The sequence below is a fragment of the Cygnus atratus genome, chromosome 4 (genome assembly GCF_013377495.2).
Source record: "Cygnus atratus isolate AKBS03 ecotype Queensland, Australia chromosome 4, CAtr_DNAZoo_HiC_assembly, whole genome shotgun sequence".
NCBI classification, from domain to species: domain Eukaryota; kingdom Metazoa; phylum Chordata; class Aves; order Anseriformes; family Anatidae; genus Cygnus; species Cygnus atratus.
This window is the reverse complement of record NC_066365.1, coordinates 49620273-49633656: the sequence shown is the minus strand read 5'-3', so window position 1 is coordinate 49633656 and position 13384 is coordinate 49620273. Positions and strand designations below refer to the sequence as shown.

Below are 13384 nucleotides of genomic sequence, written 5' to 3'. Positions count from 1 at the left end.
ATTCAACAAGGTGACTTCTTATTTGCAAATGACAAAGCGTGCCCTTAAGTTGTGGGGAAGGAGTATAAGTGAGCATCGCTATTCCTTCTCGGCTCACCACAGTTCATAAATGAGGGAATAGAACAGGTGAAAATAGTTTGGCGTTCACGCTTTTCCCTGTTTTTTCCCTCCTTTTCTTTGTAACTATAATTAATTAGACATATTTGAAGGAAAATAGGATATAGTGCTTTCAGATGTGAATGAGCTATATTCTAAACAAAATATTTTTAAGACTTGATACATTTCCTCCATCCTGCATTTTACTCTCTTAAATTACATTGGTGTTTGCAGGGAAGTTGAGTTTGGGTTGTTTTTTGTTTGTTTTGTTTTGTTTCTTTTGAGCTGGGGACATAGGGAAGATTCCCTGTGCTGACATTCTTTTCACTACCCCAGAAATAGTTCAAACTGATGTATCTTTTTACTTACACTAGTGACTGTTAGACATCTAAAAACATTCTACAATGAAAGTAAATCTGTTGAAGTTCAGGGCACTTGTGTCCTATTTACAGAGCTTAATTCTGTACTGCATTGAGCTCACTATAAATTTTTAATGCACTAATATGAAGCATGCTTGTCTTCCTAATTATCTGTGATTCCTTTTTTCCCCACTTACAAGTGTGTTCAAGTAAGCTTTATTTTTTGCTTAAAAATATATCTAGATGAAAGCCTTACTTGATTGCTGCTACTTATTAGACAGTTATCATTACCTAATTCTTCCATCATTGTATGCTGGTGTTCCCCCAACAATGGATTTGATAAAGAATGGTTTGTTCCCAGTGTGTTCTTCATAGCCTCCTACGATGCTGAAGCCAAGACTTCCGGATGTGTTTCTTCGTAATATGATTTCTTCGCAGCTGTACAAATACCTGAAAGAAACCGTTCTAATTAAATGTCTTTTGGTTAACTTTGAATTTGGATGAATCATTAACGATGCATCTGCTTCTTAATATGCTCGTAGAGTGTTTCAGAGAGATAAAACACCAAAGCCCCACAGTAGTAAACACCTACAGTTTCCTTCTTTTTTTGTAATGCTGCTTTCTACAGCCAGTTATGCTAGAAGTAGAATTACTAGCTAATCTTGGTTTTAAAATATTTACATGAAAGTGACAAAGAAAAACACTTTAACTGAGACTGCATTTAGTATTTGTAAGCTGTAGTTCCAGAAACTATATTTCATTTGCCTCAGACAATCCAGTGACTTGTTTTATCTTCTGGATAAGAGCCTTGTATGTGTTGTGTTTAATTGTGTCAAAAGTAGCCAGGCATCTAGGACTGTGGTGCATGTCAAATCTAAAACAAAAATTTCAAGGCCAATGCATTGCACCAGAATTACAGAAATCTCAGCGGTCACTCAAGCAAGAATACCCCTGGAAGTAGGAATCCTGAGCTTTTCTTGTCAAGTAGCATGGTAAGTTGCAGCATGGAAGATGAGAGAAGCCCGTACGTTTCAGTCTGTGCTTTGGAGTGAGTCTGCTGTTGAGAGGATAGCTTGTCCTCACTCTAACAATTAGCAGTATTTTATGGTAAGTAAGGTGAAATCTGCCTCTCCTGCCTTTTGTCTTTTACATTTATGATATTGTAAATTATGTTAATTCAAAGCTTATCTGAAACAACAAATATGGGAAAGTGAGAGTAGTATCGTAATTAGACTCCTACACTTTGCATATGGCTCTGAGTACTTTGAACATCCGTTTATTTTTTTTCCCTAACCAACCAGAAAACAAATATATAATTTCATTAGTTACAGAGCAACAGTATTTTCGGTCCTTACTACTTAACCACTACTTAACCCACTCATTGTTATCTGTTTGCCCAGGAATGACTGAAAAGCCTGAAAACCCTTTCACTGTTCCAAATCTGAAGTGTCGGGCTGGCCTTCAGCAAGCAACTGCTCTGAGCTCCGTTCAGGAACGCCTCAGGTTTCTGAGAAACAGCTGACCCTTCTTCTGGAGAAGGATTAATAACCTTATCTTAAAGACTAATGTGTCTAGCTTTTTTACATTTTGTCAAATAATACTTTTGCTCTGTTTCAGAGCAGAATTTTATAGTAATACTCGATTAGTCCCTCGGGACCTACAAATATTCACCTGCTGCCAGGATGGTAGGTATATAATATTTGAACAAGCACTCACTGGCTGCTAATGTAAGAAACAGGTGACGTTTGTTTCTTTCCTCAGCAGCCAGGCATTATTACTTTACCATCTGTGGACTTTTTAAATGTGCAAAATCACTTAAGACTTCTGTGTTTGATGGTACTTACCAAGGTCATGACCAAGCAATGCCAGGATTCAGCCGGTAGTGCTATTACCTAGTGTTGGTTTTGCAGGGCAGGGGGCTCTGCTGCCCCACATTATAAGAGGACATTACCAAAATTGAAAGGTGATAAACTAAATTCTGATGCCATAGGAAGCAAATAGTCGAGCAGGTGAAGACATGAGAAGAAAACACAGTGAAGAGGAGGCTTACATGCATCCTGTACAACCTTCTGTAACCTCATTCGCTACATGGTCTCCATCAGTCTGGAAGGCATAAATGCATGCTTTTTTTCAAAGAGCATGCTAGATTTAACTAAAATAGACATGGCTTACTAGCATTATCATTGTTCTGTGGTGTACCTAATTACCAAGCCCCAAAATACTTTTCTCTTAATATGATGGTTGTTTTTCAGTTGCCCATTGCCCTTGCACCGTAAGCTGAATCAGAAAGTGATGTTCTGATGTTACAGAACATAAAACTTTAATCTCTTTTAGGATGAATGGGGTACATCTAGCTCCAGTATCTTGATTAACCTTGGAATTAATTGCCAGTACAACACTGAGTGTTCCTCTGATCATCTGGTGATGTTCCTACTTTGCAGCTCTGCGGGGACCTGCCGAAGCCAGACCAGGAAATTACTCCCACTCACCTGAAAACAGACCTGAAACCACCTTATCAGCATAGCTGTCATCAGCACAGCTGTTTTGTTCTGGGGATGGACCCCCATGTCCTGACCCTGACCCCCTGTGCCACCCATTGCCTGACCGAAGGGGCTGGCTGTAGGCTGCATTGACAGCAAGGACAGCAGAGACCAGGAAGCAGGAGGAAAGGTGCTTTCCCTAAGGGTTTACAACTTTGTCATCTTTGGATCCTAATACCTAAATTGGTAATTACATATTTTAAATTTAACTCCCCAAGTCTGTTTTGCCCACATCAGTAATTGGTGAGTGATTTCCCTGGCTTTATTTTGACCCACAAGTTCTTCCTCTCGTTCTTCCTATTTTCTCCCCAGTCAGCCAGGGGTGTTGGGCAGTGTGTCAGGACCAACCCATCACCTTGGGCATAGCTGGAGATTGACATGAGCTCATACATGAGCTACGCATTAGTGCTGCTGGAAATGTGGAAGGGATGCTGGGAGCCAGGCATGTGCATTGCCAGGCTACGTATCAGGCTGTTCCTGCTTGCTCCAGTAGTTTGTATGCAAGCAGGGATGCCTGGTCTGCCCGAGCAAAGAGCAGCCAGAAGAGAGGTATTTCATTTGGCTCTTTACAGCTGTGTAGTAATCAAGACAAGCTCAGAAGTGCCACAGAGAGAAAATGAAACAGTACTTGCGTCATCCAAAGATGCTTAGTGTGCTTGAGTAGATTATTTTTCTGTGGTAATGAACCTCCTCAGTCTGTGTGTTTTGACCCAGATAACTGCCATAACCCACTACACTGTGAGTGGTCCAAAGCAAACCATCTTCTGTCTTGGAACAAAGCAGCTTGCGGCCTTCTGCCACTATCTGTAAGTATTCCAGCAGTCAGAAAGCCGAGGACGGGGAGTAATTTGTGTGTGAACTTGTCACAGATTCAAGCCTTGAGGATAAGCAGTGTCTAGACACAGGGTCCTATCTGAAGGAATACTACAGCCGAGCAGCAATTACTGTTGCACAAGAAGTTTGAAATTGCCTATTTACAAGTAGTTAAATGCACAGTTCCTTCCTTCCCTTCATGAAGGGTAAGTAGCCTCACGCTCTGGGAGTCAAAGCCAATGTGACTTCAGCAATAACAGACTTCAAACCCGTGACACTTCCCCTCCTGCCCTGTTACAGTATCTGGCAGAGGACTGGAGAGATGTGTGGGAATTAGTCCCATCAGAACTGGGACAGAGTAAATTTGGGGGAGTTTCCCTCCCAGTCCACGTTTTAGATCCAGTTCTACCCCTGGTCTGCAGAACGACTCCGGCCTACCCCTGTCTTTCTCATCTCACTTTGCAGATGAACAAAAGCACTCATGTGAAGTACTAGTGTTTGTAAATGTTATGACAGGATGATCTATAAAGTATTTTTAAGTGCTAGCTGGGGGAAGGAAACATGAAGAGAGAGAAAGGAGAGCGGGAAACCAGGCTAGAGTAGAAGAAACATCACAGGGCTGGGGAAATGCTTTTCACCAGCTGCTACGCATTATTTTCTTTGTGCATGCTTAACAACATTTCCCTCCAACAATAAACGAGACCTGTCTTCCTCAACAACAAACAATTAAATTAGCTACCCTGAAATAATGCTCCAGGCTGGAATGCTTAAGTTTCTGCATCACTGTTTCCTACCGCCTCTCAGCCCGCAGCCCCCCTGTGCCTGTGCAGTCCAAGTTTTGACAGATGTCAGATGCACATGTGCGTCTATTTTATAACCACCCTGCACTGGATTGTACTACAGAAAGAAGAGTTGTTTATGTACTATCAAACCATAGAAAACTAACCAGGGCCAATTGTAAGATCACCGAAATTCAAGTGAGTTCCACAAACGTGAAATTGTGCAAGACAGCATTTCCAAGGCTTTGAGCTTTGGTACGAGGAGTCCCATAACCTGTCTAGATGATTCTGCTGCTACTGACTTGATTCAGAAATATAATTCCCTAAAACTGTGTGCCTCTTGTCTATGTCCATCTCTGTAATACGTGTTCAACCCCTGGGAAACAGGCTACTAGTACAGAACTAGGCATTTACAGTATGCCAGCCTCCAAAGTAAGGAAGCTACCGTTCTTTAATCACATAGAAAACAGACTAATATCAATAGCAGCCACTTCATCAGCTGTGGAAGGAGGTCTGTAGGTATCCTCTAGTGTTTAGCTTATCTCATCTCAGACAGCACATCTTATAGGACCGTGCTTCATGAGATTTTTCATCAAAACTCTGTTTTTGAACACGGAAGAAATCTTGCCTTTGCTACTTGTTCAGTTTTTCTTATGTAGGTGTGCCCCATCCATCTTCACAAGTACCTTACGTGACCCTATGTAGTGATAGCCTTTCCTACAGCCTAGCTGTATTGATTGTTCTTAGACTCAGGCACCTTGGAGCAGTCCCTCTGGAATTTGGGATGGTTTTACTGTCATCATCGTGGTTTTAATTAAGATAGGTGAATCATCAGCCTTCCTGCCCCACAGTTGCACACAAGGCAACCTTAACTGAAGCACCTTAACCTTTACCAAGACAGACCTGTCTGAAGTGTATGTGGACAGAGAATCACTTTCTGTAGCAGCCTGGAAAAAAAACTGAGAGACTTCTGGAAATACCTTGAGATCTACTGGGCTGTGATCCTTGCCAAAAGCAAACTCAAGGACTGATAGGGAAAGGTTAAATGCTCAGACTGGGGGGAAATGAGTTAATATGACACACGTTCTAGTGAGGGAACTTGCTGAAGGACTTCCAGATGTCTGGTGTGGGCCCTGGAGGATCAGTACAAGAGTACGAGGGTAAGAGCATTCACGCTGGGGGAAGAATGAAGGCTCTGATTGTATGCAATGAGCAAATCCAAATCTGATCCTTGTGCCCTGTGTCAACCAGCTAGCTACTACCAAGGATGAGGCACACCTTTGTCACTGTCACGTCTGATCAGTTTTGGTCCCTGTCTCAGTCTGGCGGTCGGACCCGCGTGCTGGCCTGGCATATTAATCCCCTGCTTGGGCCTGGCAGAGAAGGGCCGCACTGTGCCTGGCGTCGCAGCTGGGGATACGATTACAATCAGCTTCCTGTTCTCAGACTTGCTGACATTGGGGCTAATTTTCCTTCAGACTGAGTGGGTGGGAATGGCTTCACACATGCAGGCGTGGAAGAGGGGGATATGGCGAGCTTAGATACTGCCTGTAAATGGGGAAAAAAAAATGCCACCCTTTTCCTGTCACACTTCAAAGCTGTACTGAGGGATGAGAAAACTGGGTGCAAGTCTGCAGCATTGTGGAGTTGTGTCATACATCTCAGTCGCCTCACTGAGGAAATACGTCCTTTGGGTGGCTCTGGGTAGGAGATGAAGATCAGGCAGCTCAGGTTGTCTGTACAGCAGAGCAAAGTTGTGGTTACACGAGGCATAGGCAGGGTGCAATTGCTTATGCCCATCTAGCAATGGGTGGTGACTGAAGGCAAGACTCAGCACTGCAGAATTCAGCATCCACGAGGCCTAGTCTGCTTGCTTCCTCTCTGCTGGGAACGTTACCCCTGCCTTCATGTTGTCACGCCCAGGAGCGCAAAAGCAGCAAGCAGGAATGGGGACCTCGCTAGGCCTGCCTTTCTGAAGGGACACTAGGAAAGAGTTCACCATTGCCTGGGGTTGCAAGCTATGGGCCATTAGTTCACTGCTTTTTCACAGAAATAAAAACCTAGGCCTCTCCGTTGGAGGAAGAACCTCTCACCCGTGGTGGTCAGACACACAGCCATTCTGCTTTTGCAGCACTTGAGCACGTGTTACAGTTGTTAGCTCCATACCAGGTCCCAAAACACATTTGTGTGAGGCACGTTTGTCCATCACAGCAGACCTTGCTGCAAAGTGAAGAAGCTCAAAATGGCTCAGGCCAGAAGGAGGAAGAGCATCTAACCTGCTCTGCAAGTGCAGGGAACGAGGACATGTCCTGAATCTGTGCCTGTAAGCAAAAGCCCACCTATTTTGCAGACTGTTTTCTTCATGGAAGAAAAAGAGATTTTCTGAGACAATACTGGCTTTAGGAATAGGGGTGAAAATAGCTAGTAGGCTGAATTCTTCTTTCCTTGAGGCTGGGGAAGGCAGTTCCCCACTGGAGTGATGCTAGCTTTGTGTATCCACAGACTCAGAGCACATCCTCAGTTAACACCTCACAAAATGTCGCTGAAGCTGCAGGTATCTGCTGCGTGCACCAAGCGGGAGAGAAGTTCACCACATGTGATGTGGCTTTCATTATCCCTACTGAAACAACAACACAGCTGCTTCCTGGATGTGACAAATGTACTCCTTTCAGTCAGGGGTGGGGTGAAGAGAAGTGATTTGGAGATACTGGCCAACTGCACGCACTCTGTAACTTCTGGGTAAAGGCGAACAATTGAGCAGCATTTGGCGAGGGAGAATTAAGGGCTGTGCAGCTAGGGAGCAGCAGCAGGGGCAGCTCTGCCTTCTGCAGGGTGGTCGAGCCAAGGCCCCGGTTTAACAAGATCCTGTATCCATATAAGCTTTTCCTTTCACTCCCTATGTGCCAGATAAGTTTTCAGGACTGGAACAATTCAGGATACTTCCCTCCCTTGCAAGAGGATCTGCGTGTCTATTTTTCCATGTACACATACCCACTTACAAAAGGGAGGTATTTAGAGGAAAGACTGACAGAGCCTGGATTTAATTAAGACGTCAGTGCAATGAATCAAGCCAAAAGGGAGAAGGACTGCCAGAAAACATAAATCTTTCCTCCCACTCCCCTTCAGGGGGAGGACGGGGCTGCTGGACTTACCGGGGCAGCCCCAGCCACATCACCCAGGAAGGCGACCACTCGCTGCTCTCGGTGGCCTCGGGGGGCAGACGGCGACTGCTCTCCTCCTGGCCATCACACGCCCTCATCTCCAGGGCTTTGAGCACCACTGAGGAGCTGGTGTTTTTCAGCAGGGCAACGGCATCCGTCCGGCTGACCCCCGTCAGGTCGATCCCGTTCACGTTCAGGAGGATGTCACCTGTGATGAAATGGGTGATTAAAAACACTCTGGAAATGTTTCTAAGACACATCCCCAGCAATAACAAGAAAAATCCAGAGCCAAGATCTTGCTGCCTGATGAGACTGTTGATGGCATAGTCGAATCCACTGACTGTAGGTGCTGTGACTGTCCTTGCAGGGGGACACCCCACTCTAAAGCCAGGGTGCTCTTGCTGCACCCCATCTGCATCCTCCTCAGACCTTGGACCATGCTCACTGGTCATCCCAGCATCTCTAAGTGAACATTAACCTCTCCTCATGGTCTGCTGTGATGAGGCAGGCAACAGTCTAAAGGCTGCTCAAAACCCTGGAGGCTTATGGCGCTGTTATAACATCACGTATTCATTTGTTTCTAATTTTATCAAATTAACCAGGCTGAATTTTCCATGCTGGGTGTCTGCCTCATGATGAATATATATATTTTTTTGGAAAATGCAACCCACTGAGAGGCAGTTATTTCTCAGCAGGAGGAGAGGGGAAAAGCTGCTGGTTTGCTCCTGTTGCCATGTCATACGTGTTTGGATTAGAAACTGTAGCTCCTGCGAGGGGGATATCCATATGCATGCTGCTGCAGGCTCCAGGGGCTGGGCCAGACTTTTTCTGCCCCAGTTTCAACTGCCTCGGTGCTTTGAGGAGCAGGGCAAAAAAACCTTTTATGCACTCAGGAAGTTGCTCCAGCTTCTGGTCAGTGACTTGGGTGAAGCTGAGTGCAGGCTCTTGGAGACATAGCTTCCGAGAACAGTGGGATCTTTCACCATTCCCGTGCTCTCTACCAGTTCCTGAAAAAATGCTGATAAAATGTGCTCCTCATCTTACTTCAGTGACTTATTCACATGGAGGAGGAGAAGCTATCAGTGTCTCCACATGCTGTGTTACGTCAAGAGCCAAATGAAGGTATGAAGACAATGTTTCTAGACATGATATTGAGCCACAAGGCATTAACATTGCTTCATGTGTGACAGGAATTCTGCTCCTTTGTATCTTTTAAAACTCATAAATGATACGGCAACAAGCTCAAAAATTTACACAAAACAAAACAAAACAAAAACAACACCAAAACCACAACACTATGAAAGTTGCATAACAAAGATTTCAGTAGTTAGGAGATGGTGGTGCAAGCCCATTTTCCTGTGAAAAATGATTTTGTTTCCTACCACATTATGTTTATATTCCCTTCACAGAGATGGTTACCGCTGTGTATAATACCTTTTCTAGTAGCTAACTTGAGACCCTCTAATCTGTCATCTCCTAAGAGAAATCTCTGGGACAGCTGAAGGTGTCAGGGTGTGATGCTTCTGTACTACCACCCTGTTTTTCAAAGCAAGCCTTTGAATTAAAGCAGGCTTTTACCTGTTTTTATCCTGCTGTCTCTGCTGATAACTCCTCCTGGTTCAACGCTTATCACATAGATAGGCAAATCCCATTCCCGGTTGGTTGCTCCGCCTGCTACTGTCATTCCCAGCGACTCTGTGTGATGCTTCCGGACAGCCACCACCTTCTCATGGCAGGTGACAGCGTGAAGGGTGCTCTGTGATGGATGGGGAAAACAAAACAAACACACGCAGTGGGCATGGGGACCTCCCTGACAGCTTAGGCATTTTCTACTGAAGCAAATATTCATCGGGAAGGACTGAGGGAACACCAAAGCACTTTACAACTGCCTGCCATATCAGTCTGGGTGGCTGGCATAACTTTCCCAGGGCTTAGGCTCTGTGGAGTCAGAGGTATAGCCAAAATAACCTGTACCTTAGTCAGGCACAGTTCCTATTGAACTCAGAAGCAGTTTAGCAATGAGACCAAGAGAAGTAGGAGTAGGTCTTTGAAATGTAGATAAAGAATACAACTTTCCAAAAGGAAAAAAAGAAGAAAAAAAAGTTCTTGATACTAAGATCACCAGTATATGTCACCATCATATCTTTAACTATCAGTTTATCATCTTTATCTTCCTGCTTGCAATCTGAACATCACCTGTATAGTTATGAGAAACGGTACACCTGGGTTAAAGCAATAAAGATCTTGGGACAGATGAGAAGACAGTCTTCATCTACTCTTCCAAATTTCTATGTTTCTGTTTAAGGAGTATATTGGCTAGAACATGTTAGAAGTATATGTATTTCAGTGAGAAAGACGTTTACAGAGTGAAGACAGATAGCTTCCAGGGTGCTCTTCCTAGTCCTTGTGCTTCAAAGGTCACTCCATGAGAGCCACCTCTGCTGTCTGAGGGCAGTCATCCTCTTGCTCCTGTCTCCAAATGGAGAGTGGTGTTACACACACACCACTGGCCACGCGAGCTAGTCTCTGAGCAAGGGTGAAACAAACTCACGGGTAACCTTGCGATGCACAGGGAACACAGCTTCAGCACAGCCTGTGGACTGAATGGTACCTTTACAACACATCCATTTCTAGCAGAAGAGCTACACAAAATCTGGATTTAAATGTTAATTGCTTTGGCTTGTTTAGGCATTTCATAAGCTGTGCTCCTGGCACCAGCTCCTGAAGATCCTAGTCCCTCTTGCAGAAACCCTCTTGGAGCTAGAATAGACATGCTGCTAAATACATTTTGAATGTAACCCCCTGCCCCCCTCTCATTCACAAGCGTGACCTCACATTTACAGTATGCAAAAAGAATCTATAAATCTCATTTAAAGCCACATTAATCTCTTCTAAGCAATCTGAGATCCCACAAAGACATTCTACCTCGGTTCCTGGGCCAGCAGTGCAGAAAGAGGAGCAAGAAAGCCCACGGCTTCTCCCACTGTGACTACGGGGAAGGAAGGAAGACAGCACTAAGAGGTTTTTATGGGAATAGGAAGTAAGAAAAGAACAGTGTCAATGGGAATTATGTGGTGTGGGGACGGATACATGGAGGGCTTCTTTATACGTAGTACCGGAACAGCTTAATTTTCAGGGAAGCCACAGAGCTTCAGGAACAAAAAGGCAAAGAATTCCATGAAAAAAGATCTTGTCTTAGTCAGTGGGACAAAAAGCAAACTGATACAGTTGTCTGGACATACCACCTGCAGAGCACTGGCACTGTGTCAGAGTAATTGGGTTTATGGCTTGCAACCGAACCTAAACATTTCTGAAGGCTTTACAACATTCTCTTTTAGAGAACTTAAATGTCCTAGTTCAGGTCATCTTAATCCTTCAGAAGATCACATTCATCTTCAAGGCTTACAGGTTTTAAACTTGGTAGCTCTAACTTTGTGCAAACTAAAAGTAACATCTCATCCGTGTTTGTGCAAAACATTGTCCGTTTTCCTCTAGAAAAGGAATGCCTTTCCACCAAGAAGCAGGCACTTTCTGCAGCATGTGGAATAGGGGCACTACTAATTTTCACAAATATGTGGGTATGAAATTTTGTAAGAAAATATGAAGTTGTAAGTAAGCTTGCAACCCTGAGCATTCAGAGCAATCCTGTTACTTTTACTATGTCCATCATGTCTCTGACCCCCAAAACACTGGCTGATAAATCAGCTAAGGCTCTATTTTTGAGGAATCAGTGCAGAGACAAGCAGCTTTCAAAGTGGTGCTGACAAATTTTCCTGTTATATTTCAGTGAAAAATTATATAAGTACATGTAATTGTATGCTGAAACATGCAAGATCAGTTTTCTTTGAAGTGACTCTTCTGCATGTCATTTTTTACATGACTGCAGATAGAAAGGAGTTAGGGCAACTTGGCTGAGACGAAGGCCATGATGAAAGTAAAGTAAAGCCTTTTTCAGTAAACACACGTAGAGCTCTCTTGGAGGTACAGCTGATAATGAGTAAGCCAGTTAAAAGGCAGTGTTTATCAGTGACTGCATTTCAGTGCATTCTCTCCCAAACAATTGTCCTCCTCTGTCATTCTGAAATGAACTCAGAGGTCAGAAGAAAAACATAACAGTTCATCTTCTCCTTTTTACATTTTCTTTTTTTTGGGGGGTATGTTTACTGTAAAATAAACATTTACGGCAGATTATCACAGCATCAAAGCCACGATGTGTGCCTTGCAGGCAAAGGATGTGGCTGCGTCTGTTTGGAAGATGCATTTCACCTGAAGGCTAACCTGCCTGGATGGTCACAGAACATCGTCTGCTCAAGCAACAGCGCAATGGACTCATTTAAATGCTTGGCAATTTGTCAAAAAGGAGCAAGAAAACAGCTCCAATTAAAAATAAGTGTTAGTTAATTAATGGCAAAACTCCCACTGACTTCAAAGAAATCAAATCTGGCCAATTTCTGCATTACAGCCCTGCTCAACAACCTCTGCTACACAAGCAAGCGTTTCTGATATTTTTTTTTCTGAATCCAGGCAGCAGCCACAACAATTTGGGCTGGACGTCCCGTATCCCTGCACACCAGAGAACAGCTTAACGAGACCCCGTATGGGAGCAGTCTCCCAGCACGCCATACAGCCCCCATCACTGCCACTACAGAAGGACGTGGCCATTACAAACTGTCCTCCTCTCCCTGCTCTTGACTGTGTGGCCCATTGCCATTGGCATTGGCCTGAAAGGGAGCCGCCTTCTCGCTCCTTCCAGATGGAGGCAGGTTGTGGGGAGGGCAACGGCTTGGCCAAAAGCGATTCCTGAGCCATCGTCTGAACAAAGCGGCTGCTGGAAGTTTATTCTTGGCACCGAAGGCAGCTATGGCTTGTGAGCAGCTTGCAGCCCATGTTTGTGCACAGGAGAGCTGCTTCCCTCAAAGAGAGGATTCCTGACCTGCTAATATCACCTAAGGGTCAGGGGCGGGGGGAAACACAATTAAAATTATTCAGAATCCAAGTCAGTTAGCAATCTGTCTATCAACCACACGTAATAAAGCTATCCCACTGATGGCAGCAGGCAGCGGATTCACCAAACCACACACACATAGCAAACTCCCCTGACTGTAGTGAGCGCTACCTTGTGTTTGAGCAAGAGCATGTGCTGTGTTAGGACACTGTGCAGACCCTAGGCCTGCAAGCATTACTCCTGCTCTAATGCCTATTAAAAACAAAAATAACATTTTAAGTCTGCCAAAGCTTGGAGTTTAAAAATCTTGAATTGCAAATGATGTTCAGTTAAACCTTCAGCAAAAAAAAAGCTGGAGATATTCAAACTGACATGCTTGTACCCTATAAAAGGGCAAATAACACTCCAGTAGCGATTGCATCAGCCCAAAATGCTACAGGGCCTGAAGCAAAACATGACCACTGGCTGTACTGATCTACTGATCTATTGCCAGAGCATCTTCTCTGATATAAGCTCTCCAGTACCCACACACAGACCTAAAGCGAGATGGTAACAGCTCAGTTTTCTTTTCTGTCTCTGATCTTCCCTGGAAAGTGCCCAAATTGTGGCACTGGGCAGAAACCCACAGCAGGTTGCCCGCTTACTTGCTTATGGAGTGTGTATGTCTTGTGGCAAACTGGAAATCCCCCTA

At 44.3% G+C, this 13384-nt stretch overlaps 1 protein-coding gene across 1 annotated transcript in view; it reads right to left on the bottom strand.

The window, feature by feature from the left end:
* LNX1 (ligand of numb-protein X 1) overlaps positions 1 to 13384 on the bottom strand; it is a 58608-nt gene that overhangs the window by 165 nt on the left and 45059 nt on the right. Inside the window, exons 7-9 of the mRNA XM_035547737.1 lie at positions 9327 to 9502; positions 7740 to 7956; positions 747 to 905 (exon numbers count right to left, since the gene is read on the bottom strand). Coding sequence (XP_035403630.1) covers positions 747 to 905; positions 7740 to 7956; positions 9327 to 9502 — 552 coding nt within the window. The remainder of the gene's footprint in view (positions 1 to 746; positions 906 to 7739; positions 7957 to 9326; positions 9503 to 13384) is intronic.